At 39.6% G+C, this 24,090-nt stretch overlaps 1 protein-coding gene across 1 annotated transcript; it reads right to left on the bottom strand.

The window, feature by feature from the left end:
* Positions 1 to 413: 413 nt before the first annotated feature.
* On the bottom strand, positions 414 to 22,478 carry PI15 (peptidase inhibitor 15). The gene is made up of 6 exons (XM_027638892.1): positions 22,302 to 22,478; positions 21,404 to 21,745; positions 5,048 to 5,166; positions 4,731 to 4,863; positions 4,446 to 4,561; positions 414 to 840 (listed from the first exon to the last, which is right to left on the bottom strand). Exons 2-6 carry the CDS (start codon positions 21,674 to 21,676, stop codon positions 705 to 707), a joined length of 777 nt encoding a protein of 258 aa, XP_027494693.1. The 5' UTR covers positions 21,677 to 21,745; positions 22,302 to 22,478; the 3' UTR covers positions 414 to 704.
* Positions 22,479 to 24,090: the final 1,612 nt, after the last annotated feature.

The following is a 24,090-nucleotide window of genomic DNA, read 5'->3' as shown; positions in this document are numbered from 1 at the left end:
TGCCAGTATATTTAAAATTATGTAGCTTTCTACCTAGATAAGACTTTAGGCTTGTGAGTTAACAGCCACTGCATCTTGGCCAATGTGGTTCCCCATTCTCCCTAATATTCCTGTCTGCACGCAGACATTGTTGATGATAGCAGCAGCCATGGTGTCTTGAAACACCATAAACCAATTGACGCTGTGCATGAGGTAGGTAATAACCTGCAGTTTCTCTTGCACATATGTATTTGTCTGCTCAGTGTCCCATTGACATTGCAGGTGGAAGCACAGGTGTAAATGGGAGGAATCACTGGGAGTGTGAGGACCGTTTGTTGCTTTCCATGTCACACTCCATTTTTAAAGCACAGTATCAAACAATGACCCTTCTCTTTCTGGAGCTATTATTTTTAAAAATGAAGTAATATTCTATATTTTGATGTGTTTTTAATATAAACTAACCTTCAGGAAGCTACACTTGCTAAGGTGAAAATTTTCTCTCCTTTAACAAAGGCTAATCTAAAAGGGATAATGTGAGTCTTAAATCCCAAAGTGTTAAAACCAAATTATACTATACTTTGAAAGTTAATTATACAACAGCATACAAAAAGAAAACATCAGAGTATTATTACAATATCTCTCTATATATAATATGTGCAAAATTCAATATACAAGCTTCTTGTTACTTATCTGTGGGCTTTCTTCAAAATAATGTAAACCTTAACTTATTTAAACCAGTATAAGTAGTTTGATGTTACTCCTGGGAAACAAAGATTGTCGGTACAAGAACCTCCATAGCTTGGAGGACAAGCTGAACATGGGACTCCTACTTTATATGGTGCTTCTCCAATCCAGTTCCCCCTGAAAACAAAAAAGAGAAAGAATGCTTAGTAATTTCAGAGTGGAAGAAAAAAAAAAATCATTAAACATACTTGTTTTGAGTGACTTAAGTTCACATCTTCATTGATATCCTATAAACTGTCTGTTACCTAAAACACTATATTAATTTATTTCTGTAGTTTACTGAGAAGCAAACCAAAAAACAGGAGAATGACCATGTCACCCAAGGCCAGTGACATCCATGTCATGTCCTTTCACCTCTGTGGTGAAGTCCCAGACTTTTTGCATTTGCTACAACCAAGCAATTTTTGATTCTCTGATCCTGGGGCAAGAGTATTTTCACCAGAGGGCTATATTTATGAAAAATTAGCAAAATAAGCATTGGTGCAAGGTTTTCCTTGAGCACCTTTTTGTCTAGCCGTTATCTTAAAAGCTTGTACTTGGAAGACAGAAAAACAAACTAGTTAAATCTTACTCTTAGGTTGAACTACCCTAGGTCCATACTGTGAAGCTCTGATGCTGAATTCATTGTTCAAGAAAAGAGAAGATAAAAACTATTTGCACCAGTAATGTATTGAAAAGAACTGAATTTGGGTGTTTCCAAGGGTCTCATACATGCTAATGAAAGGAGAAGGACTCCTGTCTGGTGAACAGAGCTGTGTAGTATACCCTAGGGGGAAAGGGGTAAAAAGTCTGGAGAGTGATGATATGAAAAGAGGTAACTCTGAAACATCCATGAACATCTGAAAAACGCATCCAGACTTTAAGGAGTTTATATAAACCACAAGCTTTTAGAAATTCATGCAACACTCATGATTGTAGGCAGAAAGTTAAAATTAGATTTTTATTTAAATGTTGTGTCTCACAGAGTAGAGAACTTTCCTTTAGTTTGCATGTGACGTGGAATAGCAGTGAGTAATGCAATTATTTATGAAACATTTTGTCAGCCCCCACCTCCCAGCCAATAACACTGGATCAAAAGCCCTGGTCTGGGCTGTGCCTTGGAAGAAAGTAGGAATCTCAAATAATTTGCTCATTCCTACTTCTCTTCCAAATGGGTACAGCAGATTAAGTGCTCAGGAAATATATTTAGCTTGATAACAGATATAGAAATCCAGAAAGAATTTGCTGAAAACTGATTTCTGCTTCATTTTCTATGCAACACATGGCTGATTTGTGTCAGACTGTTAGATAAACTGGGGCAGGGCCTTTCTAAACTTTGCAATTATCCTCCTTAACTTTATTTTTTCCCCCTCATTTCAGAAGCACAGACTACTGACTGCCAAAGAGACCTATGTGTGTGTGACCAAGGACTCTTAGCCCAATGTTCTTAACTCAACCTAATTAAATCTTAGAAATACAAACTTAATCCCAGCAAGACCACTCAATATAATTTTTGTGACTTTGCAAGAAGCAGATGTGAAAATCACTATTCCACTACTTATGAATTAAAGGTCTATTCACAATCTCACCCCAAGAAAAAACTCGTAACTCCAGGCTTTGGTTTGGTGTTTGAGAAGCAGTGGGATTTTTAGATTTACAAAATACAAAATTTCATAATTCATTGGTAACTGATACACAACAATGCATCAGCTTTCAATAATATCTAGTGTATAAAACCATTTTCTTCCTATATATGAAAATGAGAGAAGTATTCTACCAAGTTTGCAATTTTTAATATTTTTTTCAAATAATATTTGGGGTTTTCTTGTAAACTTTGATTTTACCTTGTCCATACTGCAGAACTAGAAGTCAGATACAGTTTTTGCTGCCTAATCTTTGCTCCCTCACGCTCATTTCTTACCATCCTTTTCTAGTAAATATTAAAAAGAAAAGGACAGAGAAATCTCCTGGATTTCTAAAGCTGGTTTTTTCCCCAAGTAAGTTTTCTTACTAAATCCTATCTTGCAAAATCTTTAAAAATTCTTTTACTCATATAACAGCTAGAATAATGACATATTCTTGCATAGTCTTTACCACAAATGGACCTGTGCCACTGAGAGTTTATGGAAAACATGTTCAATTAATTATACTTAGATTCCTATACAGAACTATGTCTTTGCCTAGTATACAGTCAGAGAAACCAGTCACTTAACACTGTCCATGCTACTTTTGAAATAATGGTCCAAACCAGACCGCAAATCAAACATATCTCAGCGCTACACTTTACTGACTCATTCTGCACCCAGAGTAAGCTTGGGATGACGTCTAGGAAATGCTGGGAGAAAATTAATTTCTTCATTTCAACCTAACACAGACCTCTGCAAGCTACTGGATATAGGGCCGCCTATGTGTGTCTATGACCTGTACTTTAACAGACCCTAATACGGAAGGCAAGATGAGATGGATTTGTAGACATGGGCCTTAGGTTGATGGACTTTATGTGGAACCAATGTTATGGATGCCATTATGCAGCATGGTCATAAGCAAAGGTATCCTGTGGATAACAAGTATCATCACTGTTCATGAATCATAGAATGGTTTGGGTTGGAAGTGACCTTAAAGATCATCTAGTTCCAATCCCACTGCCATGGGCAGGGAACCATCCACTAAACCAGGTTGATGAGAGCCCCATCTTGAACAGCTCCAGCGATGGGGAGCCTACAACCTCTCTGGGCAACCTGTTCCAGTGCCCCACCACCCTTATAGTAAAGAATTTCTTCCTAATGCCTAACCTAAACCTGTCCTCCTCCTCTTGTCCTATCACTACATGCCCTAGTGATAAGTCTCTCTTCAGACTTCTTGCAAGCCCCATTCAGGTACTGGAAGACTGATACAAGGTCTCTCTGGAGCTTTCTCTTCTTTAGGCTGAACAGCCCCAATTCTCTCATCCTGTCTTCATAAGAGAGGTGTTCCAGCCCCGTGATCAACTTAGTGGTTTTCCTGTGGATCTGCTCTAACAGATCCACATCTTTATTGTGCTGAGAACCCCAGAGCTGGATGCAGCACTCCAGGTGGAGAACAGAATAGAGGGGAGAATCACCTCCCTTGACCTGCTGGTCATGCCTCTTTTGATGCAGCCCAGGATATGGTTGCCTTTCTGGGCTGCAAGCATGCCTTGCTGAGTCATATTGAGCTTTTCATCCACAAACACCCACAAGTCCTTCTCCTCAGGGGTGCTCTCAATTCATTCTCTACTCAGCCTGTATTTGTGCTTGGGATTGCCTCGACCCAGGTGCATCTGGCCTTACTGAACTTCATGAGGTTCGCACAGGCCCACCTCTCAGTAAATCAAATTCCTGATATAGAGAGGAATTGATTCCCTGAAGAAGTCTAGTTCACCATGTGTATATATATAAAAGAGTGAAGAAATAGTGAATTCAAACTAAAGTGGAGTCAGGCAAAGAAGGAAGACAAAGAAAAAGTTTTTATAATAATATAAACAGCAACAACAGAAAACAAGGTTTTGGTTTTGGTGCGTACACATCAAGTTGATTCCTTTTCTTTCTTGTACACCAAAGTCCTACATTTCTGTATGTTCAGATGAAAAGTTTGAATAAAGGAACAGCCCGAATCAAAGGCACAAATAGAGGTCATGCTGCAGAAAAAGGATTAAGCAGTCCAATGAGAGGAACAAAACATGCACGAAGTATAAAAATAAATAAAAATAAAAGAAAGTAACTCACTTTGGGGCATAGTTGCATACCAAATAAACAGCTCGTCGCCAAACAGATCCCCAGACGTTCATATTGTGGCACGTGTGGATTGCGCAGCCTATACGATTGGAAGTGGCCCAAACCATCTGAATAAATATTTATTATTGGTGAAGTCCAAATTGAAAAGAATAAATATACATATATATACACAACATACATATACACATTTATTTGAGAGAGGGACATATAGATACATCATAGAAAAGTTCAGCTTTGGACAATATATCTTGAATAGAGGAAAGTAATTTATACAACCTGTGTGTAATGGGTGCACATGGGTCCATAACATCGCATGGGGCATCTGGGATTGCAATCTTGAGGATAAGGGAAAGCATAATCCTTCACCTCATCATACCATGGCTTTACCAGCTGGAGAATAGATCGATACCTGTGTTTGTTTAAAATACAGAAAGAGTAACACTAGGGGCACAGTATTAAGCAATAATATTCTTAAGCAAATAGATGGATGTAAACTATAGAAGAGCAGATGACACTAGCATCAGTCCAAAATCTGGATCTCAAAGGTGGTTCAAAGGTTGACAAAATAATTGTTTTGTAGGGTATCCTTTTACCTTCCAGTTCTTACAGACAGGTTCTGGCCCAAGAATCTCAGTAGGTAGGAAGGTCCATGGTCCCAAATGCATGTAGCAGCCCAAGCCTCTGCAGATTTGGCAAGCGTTTCATCCCAGACCTAACAAAATAAAATATCCTTAGCAGTAGAACAGAAAAAACCAAATACCAATCATAGTACTAGAACACAAGAAACAAGTATCTTAACTCACAAATATACTATTGTAACACATCAGATCTGGAAAGATGTGAGGCAGCATGTACAGTATCCAGCGGGATTTGCCCTATTGCTGGACAGAATTCCTGCCCACATCATTAGAGGAAGCCAAGTATTCAGATCTCTCCCTTTTTTTTCTGGAAAAGCCCTTCACCTAACAGACATTCTCCTACCACTTTCCCTCCTGTGTTGATGAGATCCATGTGTGGAGAGGAGTGAAACATTGGCTGAGACTCAGATAGAAAGTGAAGGAGAGGAACATGGGGAAGAACAATTCAGCATAAGTATTACACAGCCCACAAAAACACCAAAAAATTTGAAATAGGACCTCAGGAGTATCTATAGCCAGAGTGAATGTGTGTGGCAGCTCTTCATATTTGAGGTCACAAGGTCAATAAAAGGGTTTACACAAAGGCAAAGACTATGAATAGTTTCCAGGTGCAGTATGAGTTTCATTACTTTATTCTGCACAGGAGCTGACATTGTTCACTGCCTGGACTAAAAGGATATCAGCTCTGTAAGAAGAGACGATTTCAATTCTTAAGTTCTGCAATGTTTGGAACATGACAAATGAACTTAAACACTATCTGCTTTATATGCCTTGCCTGCTCAATTACATGCCTGATTTGTAACTGCTGCTTTCTCCGCAGCAAAATAGCAAAACAAGCTTGCCTCAGCAATACTCGAGATACCGACAATATAACCTACTGCAGCTCTGGATAAAGAATATCTCACTGCTATGTTATAAGTGCACACAAATCCTAGTATATCTTAGTGCTTAAGGGATACCCAAGTAGGCTGTAGATTCTGGAATTAGATGTATATTTTGAATACCCTGTGTGGAGTGTTTAGGTGCAGGATAGTTGTAGTGACTTGCCGGTATAAAGGCAGGAACAGAATGTGGTAAAATTGCCCACGCAGCCCATCACAGCTCTTTAAAGACAAACACAAACTCAAACTCATAAATCTCAAATGGCTATGAAATACAGGTATGAAATAACAGGCAAAGTCAAAAATAAACTTATCAAAGCATAAGGTGGCCCACGTCACAAATATTTTCTGTATTACACGCTAATAATGATTTCTAACACTGAATTCAGTTTTAATTTCACTAACCTGCAGAATGAAAAGGCTAACCATTGACTAGGACAGCAGTTCATGCCCTGACTCTGCTAGTTAGAGAAATTTCTCTTAGTGAGAAGGACAAAATTCAGTAAATTTTATGAAATTGCTAGACCACTGAACCAAGCTTTTGTGAATGTGGAGTGGGTGAGGTACTTCCAAGATTGAAGATGAAGAAGTGCAACAGAGACCAATAACAACTCTTAACACAAATCATCCTCCATTCAAGTGGAATCACCTTAGGGACAGAAAGATAGGTGATGTTCAACACAGAGAAGATCTATTTTACACCTGTTCAGAAAAGATCCCAGAACAAAGTCAAAGCATGCCAGTATGAGGACAAAAGAGAGACGAAGCATGCTATGAGGGAATGGTTTTCAAGCCAAAGAACACTTAGACTTCAGCTCTGAAAAATTACTGGAGTTTCTTGGAGGAGTTAAGAGAGGAGTGTGTAACTAGGGAAGATAAGGCTAAGCTGGAGCATGAGGGTAAAAGAGAGGGGACATAGGACTGATATGGCACCATCCAAAACTCAGGATATGCTCCAGGGCCCAAGGTGAAGAAACCAGTGCATAGACATTTCTTCTGCTTTGAATCTCTGTCATTTAGTTAACTAGTTGCATGTGGCCAGTGTACAAAAAAAACTTTATAATCCCTGTGGTACAGCAGTGGTTCCAAAAAGAGGGTTTAAAGAGAAGGTACAAGCATAAAAGTCTGCCTGGGGAGTGGGCTGAAAGGCTGGGGCCACAGTGGGCGTTTGGAGCCGGCCCAGGCCCAGGGGAGCAGAGGAGCACATGAATCCAGTATGTGGGTCCAAACACAGCTGCCTGGTGTGTATCCATAAGGGGCTGCTCCGCCAGGACTGTGACACCCCATAAACACCCTCCTTTGCTGGGATTAATCATGCTTCTGGCGTGAGTGCTCCTGCCAGGAGGCTGAACATGAGGTTTGCATGCTTGCTCCCAAGTGACCTGGCTGCACTCCCACAATAATCTAAATGTGTACTGTATTTGCACAAACAGTGCCGAGATCCTGATTTCCACACAGCATATTTTTGTGTACTAAATTGCCTTGCAAAATAGCATACTAGGTGTTTGAAAGAAATGTGAAGACTGGATTAGGTTTTCACTATTAAAAGCCTCTCAAATGAGGCACAGCCCCTGCCTTGGGGGGGCTGAGAGTATTTCTAGTTCACTTTCACTTCTTCTCAGCTTCATTTTCTGGTTATCAGGAATCATCTGAAGCATTTGATTGGTAAAGTTTCAGAGTGTTCTTTCAAACTCAGTTAAAATGTCATGGGTTTGTCATGTGTACTCTGCTTTCTGTTATCTTTTTACTCTTGACCACTTTCCGGACAGAATAAATTTTTGGCAAACATAAAAAAAATAGAGACAAAGAGAAAGAAAATAACTACTGGTTAAGAAATAAGGGGCAGGTGAGTATATGCAGCATCTTTCAATTTCCTCTATTTCTTCATTAGCAGGCTGATGAAAAGCCTTTGTACAGAGTCCCCTACTGCTATGTAAATCATTTGTATTTCAAGGAAGAAGTCGAAGTGGTTCACCTTCCTTATTTTATTATATTTTACATTCCTAGAAGAAAAGTTGGACTGGCTCTAGATTAACAACAGAAGAAGAGAAGGCATTAGGGAGACTTTATAGAGTCTTCCAGTACCTGAAGTGAGCCTGTAAGAAAGATGAAGAGAGACTTTTTGCACTGGGATGAAGTGATAGGACAAGGGGGAATGGCTTTAAGCTGAAAGTGGGAAGGTTTAGATTAGATATTAGAAAGAAGTTATTTACTGAGAGGATGGTGAGACTCTGAAACAGGTTGCCCAGAGAAATTGTTGATGCCCCATCCCTGGAAGTGTTCAAGGCCGGGTTGGATGGGACTCTGATTAATCTGGTACTAAGATGTCCCTGCACATGGCAGGCACAGATGATCTTTAAGGTCTTGTATAACCCAAATGATCCTATGATTCTATAAAAAGGCAAGCAACTAATATAAGCTGAAGTAGAAAAACTTGTCTTGTAATGACCTAAAGTCCTCTAAATTGTCAGAGAATGTACCATTAGTTCAGCCCTAGAAAGCTAGAGGGACATTTTTTGTATGAGGAGAAATTAAAAAGCTCAAGGTAATTAGCAAAGAGTTTGAAAAAACTCAAAGTGATGATAAACAAAACTATAAACTCTGAAATTATGGACAATCCAGTGTTCCTATTAAACACATCAGAGAAAGCTGCTTGACATGAACACAAAATTGTAAAAGGGAAAAAGGAGAAAGACTTCCATACTCAGTGGGTTAAGGTCCGAGAAGGTGACTCATCCTTAAATGCTGATCATGCAAACTCCCACTGCCAAACTATGCTTATTCTCTCCCTGGAAACAGTAAATCTTCATTTGCTAGGTTGTAAGTAGTTGGGGAAGAAATCATCTTCCTTCCATACAGTATAAAGATCTGCTCAAAGCCCCATATCACTGATTTGGTCCATCATGGAAACCCTCCCACTCCTCAATTGGGTCTAACTGAGCTAGCTGCAATAGAGTTAAAGTATGTCACCACACTTCCACTGGCAACTTGAAATGAACATCCTTTGGCCAATTTATTTTTCTTTCTTGAGCCAAAGACTAATTTCCTAGAAAGCTGTCTGTGCTCTCTGCACTGCTCTCTGCAAAACAACACTTTAAAACTACACATCACTTGAAAATTCTCAAGAGGACTGAACACAAGGAACAAGACAGTGCTTCTACAAAGGGTATTTCAACACCAGAGACCACTTTGTGAGGCAGCTCTGGGGTGTTCTCTGCACTCACACAGCACATGCATCTTTAGAGTTAGGAGTAAAATCTTAGCATTAATATAGTCAGCAGGAATTTTGCCAGTGAGCCAGAATTTCATCCAAGTTTTTGTTTTGTTGTTGTTTTTTTTTGTTTCCATCAGTATAGTAAAATATTTAATCCATAGAATGTGTAATAAGCAATAGAGTGTACAACAAAATCTCCTTGTTGAATGAAATTTCTTGAAGCCCAAAAAGTGAACTAACTTCCCCAAGGGAAACCTTTTAATTTTGTGGGTCACAGTTGCCTTGTACCCTCCCTTTTTATAGCTGTTTCTATAGCTGTCTCTCACTCATTCTTAGATAATTTATATGTACAAGGGATGAAGTTGCCCTTTTGTTCCTTATTGGAATAGCTTTGTTGGAACAGGAGGTGCTGGTCACAACTATGCTCTTAGGTATTAAAATAATGATGAAGCTGAATAAACAATCTGATGATGAAAAAGAAACCACTACAATATTGCAAAGATCCACAACATTTGTTGAAAAATAATTGGCTGTTCCCTTCCTACACTGATGGCTATGTTTTAATTTGAGGAATTGTGTACATAAACATTTCTAACTATAACTTGAATGGTTCTGCTCATTTTCATTGCAGGCAGAATTGTACTCCAAATATCAATCATTTAAATGCAGTAGCTTTCTCTTGACACTCTGCTCAATACATATCTTTGGAGGCAAACATAATCTCTTGTTCTTACTGTAAACTTTCTAAAGGACTGGTGTATTATTAAAAATATGCTGCTACTCTGGATATGTTTACCCTATGGTAATCTTATTTGTAAAGAAAAAAGTTTCAAATTCCTAGTTTTAAATGGACTACTGCAACATCTGTTAGCAGAGCCTGAACAAGTGATTAGAAGTGTTCCAAGTATTTGTTTTGGTAAACTTGTTCAGCGTCGTCTACTTACAGATAAAGTAGTGAGGTCACCTTGTTGCTTTCAGCTTTACCTCCTATTTCTGTAACAGAAGGAGAAAGCTATTCCATTTAAATGAGTACTTACAGAGAAGACTAAGAGGACTACAACCTTTTGTGTGGCAAAACTGAGAAGTGTTCCATGAAAACAGAAGGTTCTTATGGAGCACCTGACATTAACTCTTTCACCTAGTCATACTGAAGGCCTATAATAAATATATGCCCCCTGCTTTAATAAAGGTACAGACCCAAAATGACACGTTTCCTTGATGTCAATAAAATCCCAAGGCCCAATATTTCTGTAGCACCAGTGATGGGCTTCATACCCTGAAAATGATGCTTTTAATCTCTGCTTTGCTTTAGTCAGTGTAATTGAACTGTGATTTCACATACCCATCATTTTCAGATGTTCTCAGCAAACCTGACTTAATATTGTTGTATCTGTATGCAGGCCTTGTTGTATGAGAGAGACATCACTACCAAATCAAGAGACAATGAACTCTCCTTTTCTCTGTGAGTACTCTGAAATGGTTATTGATGGCAACGGGTAGCAAGAATTTGTGATCTAAATACAAAGGGAGTAGAATACACAGTGGTACACTGTATTAATGATTCTTTCATTCTGTGTAGGTATCTGTGTGTAAACTGGAAGCTTTTAGAAGTGCCTAAATATAAAAAAAATTAGATACATAGTAGCTTTCCTTCCCTGAGATTGCAAGATAGAACACATGGGCTAACTGGGGAATCTGTCAAGATGTTTTCAACCTCGTAGCCTAGGGGCTCTGCTAATGACCATTTTAAAGCCCTTGAGGGATCCAAAATTGCGTTTTTATTTTTCTTTTGTCATCATGATCCCTGATCTTTCTTGGCTCTGTTTCATTGCCAGTAGCAAGGAAGCTCTCCTCACTTGCACAAGAGTACAAAAGGAATCTCATCAGAGCACTGCTCTGAGTATTAAATGCCAGAAGCAGTCTTCAGTACTTCACTGTTTGGGTTTAGTTTGTTGTGTTTTTTTTTAATATGACACATCAGCTAGGACAGTATTATGCATATTTCTCAACGATAAAACAAGTACCTTAGGCAAAACATGGTCACCCACTACCTTCCTAGGAATTCCCCCAGTGCCCATAGAGTGAGGGTCGCTGACCATAATGACAGAACAGTTGTGGCATGACTAGACCCTCAGCTGGCTGCCTCCAGCTGTACAGCTGCAGTGACAAGTACCAGGTACAAATCCAGAGCAAACAGGTGAAGTATGCTGTTTCAATCAGTCCCCTCTACAACAGCTTCTTTACACGACTGCAGTTAGGTGATGAGATGGCAAATGAAATGCTGGGATATGCAATTCGAATAGAGTTGCATGGCAACACTTCTACACTGAAGTAATAAAAAGTGGCAATTTGTTTCCCAGTTTTGGCATCTTATTTGTCATTAATATATGTTTACTGTGGACACACATTAGTGACATTCAGATTGTTATTTTGCACAAATTCATGGTGGTTCCTAGGCACCTCAGAAAGACAGCCAGTAGGACCTTTTAGCAGTGATCAGTCAAAAAATTAGCCTTTTCACCTCAGACCTTTTATTTTACTCTCCAGCAGCCCTGTGCTTCTGTTTGTTTGCCCAGTTGAAGATCAAAAGTTCTTGCTTCCAGAATGGCAGCAAGTGAGAAAGAAGACTTTGACTCAAGCAATTTCTTCCTCCGGGAAAAACACTGTGAAGCCAAGGGATGAAGTCCGACATGTCCAGTCCATCTGTGCAGCTGCATTCCACAGCTGCTAGTGCAAGTCCCAGAGCGGATTAGCACATGTAGGCTGCTACCCTCCAACATACAGGTCTTGTCCTCACAGGTCACTCAGCCTTGCACCAGCCACACCATTTACATGTGCAGTGGCTGTTTCTCTGAAATCCCACAGTGGGGTGCAGGGTAGAACTTCTCCCCTTCATTTTCATACAGTCAAACTTGTAGCATTTTTAGGTCTAGAAACTTTTTGTAGAATCCCCCTTCCACGTTCACTACCACAAATCTGGCACAAAGCTTAATAAAACAATCCAACAGCCCTTCTGCCTGCATGCTTTTTCAGTAAAGTGACTGAAAGAACCTTGTCTCTTTGCCTTCACTTTTTCTCAATATACACTGTGTGGTGAAAACATATGAGCTCACTGGAACTTATAGACAGATTTGGCAAACTTTATGTATTTATTTGGCCTCGAGTTCATTTGGACTCTAGGTTCTCTCTCTAGGAATATGAATATTTTTTAATCTCAACTTCCACCTGTTAGAAATTTTTCTGTGCTTATTGTAATTGGTGCCTACCACACATGTAGGTCCTTTCTCGCATGCATTAGGTAATAATTAGAAAGTTTACACAGAAAATTGTCAGTCTGCCCTGTAGAGAAAAACATCTTCACGGGAATCGCAGCTCTGTACGTCATTCCTTTGCAAATAAATAGAGGGTTAATACATCAAGTTGCTTGTCCAATACTCCACTGCAACTCAAAGTAAAACTGTGCAATGTTTTATGGTAAATTTACTCTCATATAACCAAACCTTCAAACATCTGAGTCACACTTCTGAAGGGCTCAGTATTAGAAGGTCTGTCTCAATCAGTGCATCACCAGACAGAGGTCCAAGAAACCTCACCGCCAGAAACACTCCTCTTATGAAAATTCAAGTCTATATTTTACACAGGAGTTTATGTTCCTGGGTGTCTATTTTGTGCAAATAAAAAGGGCTATCATTTAAGCTTGACCACTGCAAATAGTCAATTTGTTTCTTCTAAAGGCTGTCTGCATTTCTTTTCATATTTGGCACCAGGCTTTTAAACAACAAGAAAAAAAGAAAATTGGTAGGCTGTCAGATTTAATAACAATAAGCTTCCCTGCTATGCTATTATTTGTTTAGTTCTTGGAAAAGTAAAGTATCAGAGCTACATATCTTAAAATATTCAGTGCTTTTCTAACCTACTGCAAGATGTATTTTAGTTGGCAAAAACTTATCTTAGAAGTGGTAACAAAAAGGACCAAACTTCGTCTAGCTCCATGTCGCCCTGACAATTGGTCATAAGTCTGAACAGGAGAGTGTCTGACCTCTATTATTTTATATTTGATTAGAGTAAATTTTCTTTTCTTAGAAACACAAAATGTGAATGAAAAATGTATGTATTGTATTGTTTTGTTTCTCATCTATATGAAAAAACCCCACATTTTCTCTACTTATTTTTGTTACTAACCACTGAAGTTTTTTATTAAAAGATAAAAATGTTCTTAATTTCTTCAAAAGTTTTCAAAGAAAATACTTAAAATATTCTAAGTAGCTCTAGCTGAAAGACATAGCAGCATGACACAAAAGAAAACACATAGAAGCTTCTTCTTTCTACAGAACAAAGATTAACAAAAATAGTTCTTTGTTCTCAGAAGAAGAAAGCTCAATTTAAGATTTTTTCTCTTGATACAGATTAACAGATATCACAAAAATCGATATAGGTGCAAAACCTGTTCATTCTCAGTTGTGTTAAAATAGACCCAAAACCCCATGCGAGGGCACCTGCAAATACATTCGTACATGGAGACGCCTGAGCTGAAGACACTGTTCTGTGTACAAAAAGCAAACAAAGGGCTATCCTGGGGTTTCCATCTTTTGGTGTCTTTAGGATACACATTTTCACAGACCTTGATTGATTATTTCTCTTTTCAGGTATGGAAAGAGGATAAAAATGTTGAGAGGTTTAAGGTTACTATCATCTCCATTCATGTATGAAACAAAGTACTGTGTACTTTGGATCAAGATTCTTGTGAAAAATGCCCTGTCTCTGTTTTTAGCCAAGGAGTTCAAGAGGTGCTACATTTAATAATAAAGGAATGTCTAAATCTGAGGGCTCTGGGCAGCCTGCTTTTTTATCTGAGACTCTACTATGTTGGTTGTTGTTTGTTTAAACTCCTAGAAGGCTTTGTGCTATTACTAAATTTAAATAATGTAAATATTCTCTTCTAAAACACCATCAAGATGGATGTTATGCATAAAACATTGGAATGGAGCTCTAGTACCAAAGCAAGTTTAGCACAGTCACTCTTTTTCAAAATACTTATCAACAACAGCATTTTTGGGGAGTATTTTCAGATTTTTCAAGGAGCACTTTCCAAGAAGAGTCTTTTCCATTCAACTTTTCAACAGGTCTTCTATCGTTCACTCTGAACGTAAAAGATGGCTTTTGTACTTCATATAGCTAGCATCCACTTGGATTTGACCCCAGATAAACACCAGTTACTGAGACTGAACAGGCTTTCCTAGCTTTCTGTAAATGAAACTGCTAGAAAAATGGGCAGCATCCTACATCTCACTGATAGTCAAGTGCTGCATTATTGTCAATGGCACACCAGGAAACAAATAAGTGGCTAAACTCACCTGTGAGATAAAAGAGAGGTAGGTAACTCTATTGTGCCAAAATTAGTGGAAAGTAAGCTCCATCTACTCTTGCTTTCTTTCAGCTCTCTGTCAGTTGCCACATTGTGCCTCCACTGAAGAAAAAAACTGAGTCTGCTGTTAAATAACTGCTTCCTTTCCAAGCTGTGATGCAGACAAACACCCTTAACTGTAACCATGTAAATCACATCACTTTGTTCTGTACTATTCTAACTTGCTGAGAGGATCAATATTCCAGAATTCATTAGCTCATGATCTTCAGACACTCCTGGTGCTGGGTTATGGTACTAGGCAGAAGGGACATAATCAACTGGTTGAACAGAAGCACAAGTAGTAAGAGGCAGAAACTGGAACCAGTGAACACATTCCACCATTACACCCCTTCTCATTTGTTCTTACATCACTTGTGAATTCCCAGCAGAGAGCAAGCTAAAAGCTATGGCAAACTGGGATAGGTGGACCACACTGGGGAAGCTCCAAGCATCTTGATCTCTCTCCTCCCAGAAGACTGTGGTGGACTACACTTACCTTTAGGATTTTGCTTTTTACTCTGGCATGATGAAAAGTATATTAAGATCTTTGTACCCTGACTCATCATCCGATTACTTTATTTCAACTTTCACCATGTATGGGATTTAAGAGAACAGGGTTACTCAATGGAAAAAGTAGGCTGCCAGTAACTTCTACGGTAAATTCTTTATTGCATTATGGCGCTTGTGTCCTTGAACATGCCTGGCTAAAATGATGGGTCTAATCTTCTTTGACATTTAAGGGTGTGTTCACTAATTTAACAAAGGAGCTGTAAATGGAGTGCAACTGTCATTTGATCCAATACGCAGAAGTATTGTAACAACATACACGTGGAAATTAAGGAACAATAATATGCATACATGCATCTTAATGCCAAGAAAACTGTCAGTAAATATGTAAAGGGTAATGATTGAAATGAAAAAGTATAGCAATACTATTGGCAGTTAAAAATGCATATAAAGATTAATTATCTGAGTTTTAAAGGGAAATATTTAAGTTAGACATTTGGAAATCATTTCTATTCCTAAGGTAAAATATTTGCCAAGAGATGTGACTGAGACAGCATCACTATATGTGTTCAGGAATAGACAAGATGAAAACCATATGTATGTAATGCAGAAGGAAGTCCTGCAGCAGGCCAGGGATAAACTACATGAATTAAGAGATCGTATCCAACTCATTAGACATAAATCTTGAAGGAACTAGCCCTGCAACCCTTACTCACAGACATGTATGATTTCAGTGGGACCATAGAGATAAACCAGAGCAAATGACTCAAGAACAAAATGTCCTTTAAAGTTTAGAATGGTCTGTAAGAAACCACACTGACAACAGAAAAAAAAAAAATTTATTTATCAGAAATGCTTTTGAATTGGAGAGAAAAATCAAATTAACTCAGTCTTTCTATGCCCATATAAAAGGTACTAAATAGGACTTTGGAAAACTTGAATTAGGTTTGTTGAGTTTTTTTTTCATTTTGTCTTACCCATCACCTACTGCATATTCACAGAACATCTTTAAGATCACCTTGACAGTAAGAGATTTTTATCAAGACTTTCAGATTTAGAAGTGACATAATAATGCACTTATTTACATTTGTGACCACTAAGTGGGTTATTTTCTTGCTTCTCTGACCTGACTTTGTCTTGTCTGCAAATTTTCTGGGATAGGAAGCTAAGTATCCAAATTCATCACCTCAGCGAAAAGGGTCTTTCCTGAAGTATAGAGTACACAGATTTCCAGCATGACACACATGGGCTCCTTCACAGGACTACAGGAACTTCTTTTGGAACACAATTACTTTTCTTTTAGAATAATAGGTAATTTCATTTGTCCATGTTATCACGGTCTTTTATGCGGATTTACTAGAAATTGATAGGCTCATATTCTCTATTCCCTTCCAGTTCCCCTGCCACCTGCTGATGAGAAACACAAAATAACTCCTAGGTAGCCAAAATCACAGAATCACAGAGTATTTTAAGTTGTAAGCGACCCACAAGGATCATCCAGTCCAACTCTTAAGTGAATGTCCTGTATGGGGATCAAACCTGCGACCATAGCATTATTAGCACCATGCTCTAATCAACTAAGCTAAACTCAGTTTTGGCTAGTCTGCAAATCTTTTACTATTTTGAGTCCTACAAAGTGACATGTTCAACAAGGGGCAGATTTTCCCAAATACAAAAGGGCAGTTACACATCACTGAAAAAAAAAGAATTAAAATTGAACATCTGAATATCTGAACATCTTCTGTTCATTAGCAGGCTCAGGTTTATTTAGAGCACTTTTTTTCTCCTAAAATCTTAAATCTTCAGCATGAATTCCACAAACACACTCTTGAGTATGCAATCCTGTCCCCTTTATTATACTTCAGACATGCTACTCCCATTCTACTAATGACTATGTTGATCCACTCTGGCCTCCAATCGGGAGGTCTGGAGACACACTATAACGCTGCTGATGCTTTTGAGAAAGCACGCAGGATCACCCTTGAGAAGAAAAGACAACGCAGAAAGAATCGTGCCTTGAAGAATTTACCACCTAAGGAGTCTTTCTGCTGTGCCTTTTGCAATCAGACATGCCTGTCTCGTATTGGCCTTTTTAGCCACCAGCGCGTTTGTAAAAAACATGGGTAGAGCCCTTCCCAAATCTTCATTCGTGAAGCCCAGTCACGATGATGATGATGTTGATCCACACTGGGCTCAGGACTCATCTTTGCAGAACCAGCAGTGAACTACTCACAGCTTGTCTTTTGCTATGGCTCTTCAACAAGTTATTCAGATCACCTTAGAGTACTCTTAAGTAAAACCCACTTTGCCTATGGGAATTCCATGGAGGACAGTGTTCAACGCTCAATAAGGTCCTGTTCTACCAGTTACTACTTCTGCATGCAACACTGAAAAGAGCATGCCTGTGTGTAAGTACCTTCTCAGCCAGCATGCACACAGTGACATGGGTTGCAACAAAGACCATATGGACTACGAAGAAAGTGACCTCAAGTGGGGATGACTGTAAGGAAGGTAAAATAATATCTGATCCTATGAGAATCAGATATTTCATTAATGAATGTTTTGGGAGCCTAAAGGTAGTATCAATGCACACTAAAAGGCATGTTTTATGAGACTCAAATTTTAGCTGGTAGTACATTGTAAATATTTACTGGCCTACAAAGTAGCTGAGATGTTCCAAAAAGGCAAAACAGACCTCTACAGCACAGAATTAGCATTCAGAGAAAGGGATTTGTTTGTTCACAAGCATCCACTGTATCTACAGATTCACATACTTTGCACGCTAGACAGCTGCTGGCAAATCTACACATCACTTTTTCTGAATCATGAATTTTATGGAATTATTCTGCTTTCTCCAGAAAAAAATATGCAAAGCCAAGTAGATGGTTTTCACCCTTTGCCAGGTCAAAAGTATCGTGTCATCTTTCTTTCCACAGGTACACCCTCAGCTTTTAGAGTACAAGCAGACTAAAGTAAAACAGTCTTAGGATGATGAAGAAAGATCCAAATTAAAATAAAGACTTATTAATTCTATATTATTGGTTTAGAAGTTCTTGTTCTCTTTTCACATATACAATGACTAAATTTGTACCTGCAGAAAAACGTCCAGTTGAAGGCATCAGTAACACCAGAATCAGAACCAAAAGGAGGACTGCTTTGAAGTCTAACACATAAGATGCCAGTGTCCCAACAGAAAGATTTACCAAAGTATAACTGGCATTAAGACACACCAGTTTCTTTCACTGTGGACTGAAAATAAAACAATGCCTCCCATCACAGTTTTTCACTCCTCAGTTGTTCGGTTTCCTTGGGGACTGCATACAACAACAGGCTGGAGCAGCACTAAGACACACCTCTCCCAAAGAGAATTAAAACATTACCCCAGCTGTTACTGCAGTGTTTATCTGACTTTCCCCTACCCAATGCATGTGAATTCAAAGCTGTTCAAGACCTCTCATCCGGAGCCCTACAGCACATAAACTTTCTAGACAGTAAGGGCAGAGAGAATAATGCCCAGGGAGCGCAGAGTATCTATAAATGCACAGAACATGCACGAAGCAGACTGTATCGGGGAAGGAACAGAATGCGCCAAGAAAAAAAACAGCCAAAAAGGTTGGATGTGGAGAACTGGAATCACAAGAACCAACCCATACAACTAAATCCTGAGTTGTTACCAGGGTGGAATAAAAAGCAAATGGAACTGTGCAGAAGTGAGAATGTGACACAGTAATTCATGAGAACAGTTCCTAACAGAATTAGGAAAAAACAACAAAACACGATTTAATATGACTAATAAGAGAGAAAATATGAGAAAATATCTTTTTCTTGTGCTTCTAAACTGCTTAGTTTTTCTCTACCTTAACACACTTAGAAAAGATTTCCACAATCTACTGCATCTGTAAGCAATTCCAGCTCTCTAACATGTGACATCCGTTTTAATCATTGTTAGGGAAAATGGGAAAGGCCATTTACTTCACTACCCCTGCACTTTTCCATAGTATTCAGGACAAGAACACACACTCTGTAAGGTTCTTTCAAGTACAATGAACGTTCTCTGCTGGTAATGACAATATGTTTGCTGTCTTATTAATGAAAATGAGTATTGAGTGACACAACATCTTTTATATATAGCAGCAGCAACCTCATGTCCCTGTAAGATACAACAGGTGCTGTGCCACATACTGAAATTATTCAGAGAGCAAAGAATGGACAAAGCAAACTCAAATGGGCATTAGTTATACTGGTGTCTCCAGTCTTGGTATGGCTTCCCAGCACCAGGCCATCTTCAAGGCCTTCCTACCAAAACCCTTCTGTAGCCACAGAGGTAAAAAGTTACACAGATGCTGCCATGACTTCAACACAGATGGCAGAGCACACCATGTGTGATGTTGCTCACTGGGCTTTTGTTGCTCTGTAGTTACATGGGACATATATAGACTTACTCAATTTTGAAGGAAAATTGGTGGCAAAGGGGTTGTGTGTCACTTAGGGATCAAAGCTCAAGCTGCGCTCTGGATCATCACCTATGTAGCCTGCAGTCCTGCTTTGAATTTTGCAGCATGAAGTCACAAAGTACTTTCAGACTGAAAAACCAAATGTGAAAGCAAGCCTTAGACATTGCACGTGAGACTGCTGATGGGGCTGATCCTGACAGGAACACAAGTACATCCTACGACTGGCTGGTACTGGTAAAAGCAATAGTAAGAAAGACAAGGAAAAGAATAGCATGGAAGCTGTAAAGACCATGCCTTCAATCTGGATTTTGTATCAGTGCTGCAGCAAAGCTGGAGTAGAATACCCAACCAATATAGATAAAATCTTTGCAGTTTATGTATAGGGTTAAATAAATTTAATCAAGGAAACTTGATTTCTATTTTAAAGGGTTTTTTACTGAACAGGCTAAGAACACCGTACTCTACAAACCCCTTGGGAGTATGACAGGGTGCTGGCTTCACTTAAGCAAACTGCAGGAGCACATTTCTAAAACACACAAGCCAAGGAAGGGCATGGTAGGCTGCCATTCCCTCAGACATTACAACAAAGTTTATTTATGCAGAATCAAAGGAAACGTCAGTGGAGAGCACAGCAATGAAAATGATGACTGAGCTTGACTTCTGACCTCTTTGTTTTTTCTGTCTCTGACCTTTCCACTTAAACAGACTTCAAACTCAGCCTATGGTCTTCATTCTGCAATATTTTGAGTGCACTCAGCATTTTGAGGTGCTGCTGGGATGTGTTGAACAGATTATATTATCAAATCCAGATTTAGGTAATGTCTGTGATAGAAACCATTGTTACTCATTAGCTGCTAAAAAGAAGGAATTGCTATTACTGTTATCCTCTTTTTATGTCAAGTTGATGGTATCCTGTTTCTCAAACCTGTTAACCATCTGTTGTCACATGAGAAACTCTGTGACTTAAAGCATTTATTATGGTGCTGACACAATGTGTCTGGGCTTTCAAATCTTACTTAGAAAATAAAAAAATTTTGGTCGACCAGCCTATATTTAACACTAGAGGTCCAGTATGCATGCATTCAAAGTTGGAACACAAAATAGCAAACACACTGCTTTAGCTAGCAGAGCTAAGTATGAAATCACAGTGAATTAATAACTTCTATCATACCTGCAGGAACAGATAATTCATATAATAAGTATTTGGCCATAAGGGGGAAAACGAGCACACTGAAATCCTACATATTAGCAAAACATTTGAAAGCAACATTGTATTTGATGGAAAAATAAAGGTATTAGGTGTTCACAAACAATATGCAGTAAGAAAAACATATGAACAGGAGCCAAACAGTGCATCAGATGAATTACTCTGCAAATACAGTCTTACCATATTCCTTCCAAAAGTATTATGTGTGAAAGAAATTAGAAATGGTCATTAGCTACTTTTTTGCGCACATCAGGGTAATGATTTTCAGTGTAGTCCACAAAAACAATCAGGCTATAATGATGAGAACTTTAAACACTTGTGATCACAGGTTGTGATTGTATACTGTTCCTCAAGCCAACAAGCAGTTAACTCACCACTTCATTTACTTGGGTCTTAGAACCTTCACTGGGAGGACACATGGAAATGAAAATTGAACAGGGTAAGTAAGAGGTTCAGAGTTCAGCATTTAGCTTTTGCTTTCTTAAGTTAATGTGGCTTTAAAAATGTAAGGACAGGACATTTTAGTAAGCAATAATAGATAAAAACCCACTTATCTACTTAACTGAACCCTTGAAATCTGTTTAAGAAAATTAAATCACTGACTTATAGTTTGTTTTACTCTGAAATAAACAAATTTCACTTACCATATATTCCATGTTGGAAGCAGGTGGGAAGACTTTGCCTCTGACTTGATTATGATAATCAAGAATGGCAATCATGTCATTCTGTGAAATGTAGCGCTTCCGCCTGGCTTTGGGAATGTTTGCAGAGTCCAGATGAGCTGCCAAAGCCGTCTCAATGTCAGTGAAATTATTGTCTGACAGGAATAGGTCAGTGGAGTTGGGCAACACTAATGCACTTGTTTCACAGAGAACGGAAAATAAGAGAGTACAACTGATTGCAGCAATTACTGTCATTTTGGGGCCAAAGGAGAGAGATAGGCCACCGAGGAACTCTGCTTTAAGTCAGGGCAGCAGAAAACAGATCTGTAGAAGAGAAGATGTCAAAGATGTGATTCTGTGTATCTGAGTAACAAGACAAAGTGAACTGACAGGCTGTGACCAGAAAAATTATTCTGTCTTTCAGCTCAATCATAAAAACAATCCAGTCAGAACACGTGTTGCTGAGCAATTATCAATAACTGTATTAAGTGATAATATTCTTACTAAACACACCAAATGAAGTATCATTATACTATTAATTACATGATCATGGCTAGTAGAATTCCTGAAATAGTGACAATGCTATCATACCAGATCAGTCCATATACCACACTATAAATCTGAAATGGGGAGACTGCAAGAAATCTCAATATCATGTTTTCCACTGAAAGTGAAAAAATACATCCTAGCCTATGCCAATCCCATAGGCATGGATTGTTTTGACACAATGTGGCAGAGATAAACTCATAGGCAAAAGAAAACATATAAAGCATGAAAGCAGGACATCTTAGAAATAGCATTCAAAACTTAAGTTCAGCAAAATGTGATAAGCATTGAAAAAACTGCATGCAAAGCAAACTTATGGAGCTGAATGGCTTACCTCTGGACAATACCAAGAAAAAAAAAGAACTGAGTCTATTGTTCTCCCAGTATATATAGCACTCCCCTATGTGATGATATGAACCTTTGTGAAAGAGTGTCTCTTATTACAACGCCCCAAAGGACTAAACTCTGCTAGTTGTGAAGCTTCTGGCCAGGGGCGCTGCTAACAGCTTTTATATGTTACAGCCTGTGAGAGCCAGTACGGGCAGTCTCTCGGAGGGTCCCTCTCAGCCAAGGCGGGCGGGAGGGGCTTTGCGAGCACGCGGCAGCCATTGGGTGGCACCCCGGAGGGTGGGTGCTTTGGGAACTCAATCACACCCCCGGCTACCGGAGCACAAAGAGGCAATGTGCAGGACTCCTTTTTCGGTACTTCCTACCTTTCTTCCTTTTTTTTTTTTTTTTTTTTTTACCCTTCCGTGTTTGTTTCTTTCCTCATTTCCCGAGCATCATGCTAGCTCGGTGAACGATGTTTTACGCAGCTCCACGAGCCCGCACGGCGCAGTTCGCAAACCTGAGTTTGTTGTCCCAGCCACAGGAAATGGAATCCGCGCAACGCCGTCCCCCCGGCCCGGCCCGACCCGGCCCGGCCCGCGGGCAGCGCGGTGGGGATGTCCCCGGACCCCGCCGAACAGCGGAGGGCGGGCGAGGGGCGGCGCGGGCGAGCGGCCCCGCTGCATTCATCGCCGGGCACGGCAGCTCCCCGAGCCGCCGCTCCCCCTGCCGCTCGCCCCCTTCTCTCCTCCCTCGCCAGCTCACCCTCCGAGGCACAGGCAGAGCTCCGGTCAGGTCGTGGCTGTCCCGTTGCAGTTACCTGAACGCCTGCTCGGGAGAAGCTGCGGGAGCAGCAGGACCGAAAGCTCACGCCAGTGCCTGGGAGACATGTGTTTCCCATTAACTAGCCTATAGCTGGAATTATTTAAGCACAGAAGGGTCCAGCCACTCACACAGCAGAGCTAAGGGCATAACACCGAGACCATGACGAAAGCAATCAGAGAGAAGCAGCGACAGCCAGCAATTGTGTCCTGGGGTCAGCGGATGGGAGCTATACAATGTCAGGCTGATCCCCCACCAGGGCTGGACGACTTGGGGCAACCTGTAAAATGAGACCCTCCAAAGTGTAATTACAATATTTTGTGACATCATAAAGGAGCTGGGAGAGAGAAACACGACAGGTTTGATGTTACACCAAAATTGACAGAGTGCTCAAAAGTTTCAGTAGCTCTATTAGAGAAGCAATATGGGAATTAAGTAGTAAGGAAGTGCAGTCCAATAGTTGGAGCACAGGGCCGGTAGCCAACACTCACGCTCTCCTTTTGGCTCTGCTACTTACTTGCTGTGTGGCCTAACCCAAACCATTTAATCTCTGTGTGCAATCTCTACAGCTGTATAATAGTCTTCTACAGACATGTTGTAAGGCTCAAATAACTAGTGTTTGATAATGTACTTTGTGATGAAAGGTGTTAAGTAAGTATATAGTATCATCACTAGTTACATTACTATGTATACCCAGCCTGTCCAAAACTGCTACTTATAGCTGCAGGTATTTCTGTACATGATTATACAAGAAACCTGAACACATCATTTGTCTTTGCAGGACTAGATGTTGGATGACTCATTTTGTCCAGTTTTCTTTTTTCTGAAATGAAGTGCATATTTTTTTATGTTAATGTCAAGAACTGTCTTCCCATTGTTTGAATACAATAAGAATTCTCAACTCCTTTGAATTACCACAGGTCCTTTGATTTCATCTGAGCTGCAGTAAGTTATAAAAGGGAAGACACCAGCTT

This window comes from Corapipo altera, unplaced genomic scaffold (assembly GCF_003945725.1).
Source record: "Corapipo altera isolate COAL_440 unplaced genomic scaffold, ASM394572v1 49, whole genome shotgun sequence".
Classification (NCBI taxonomy): Eukaryota; Metazoa; Chordata; class Aves; order Passeriformes; family Pipridae; genus Corapipo; species Corapipo altera.
This window is presented reverse-complemented; position numbering and strand designations above follow the sequence as displayed.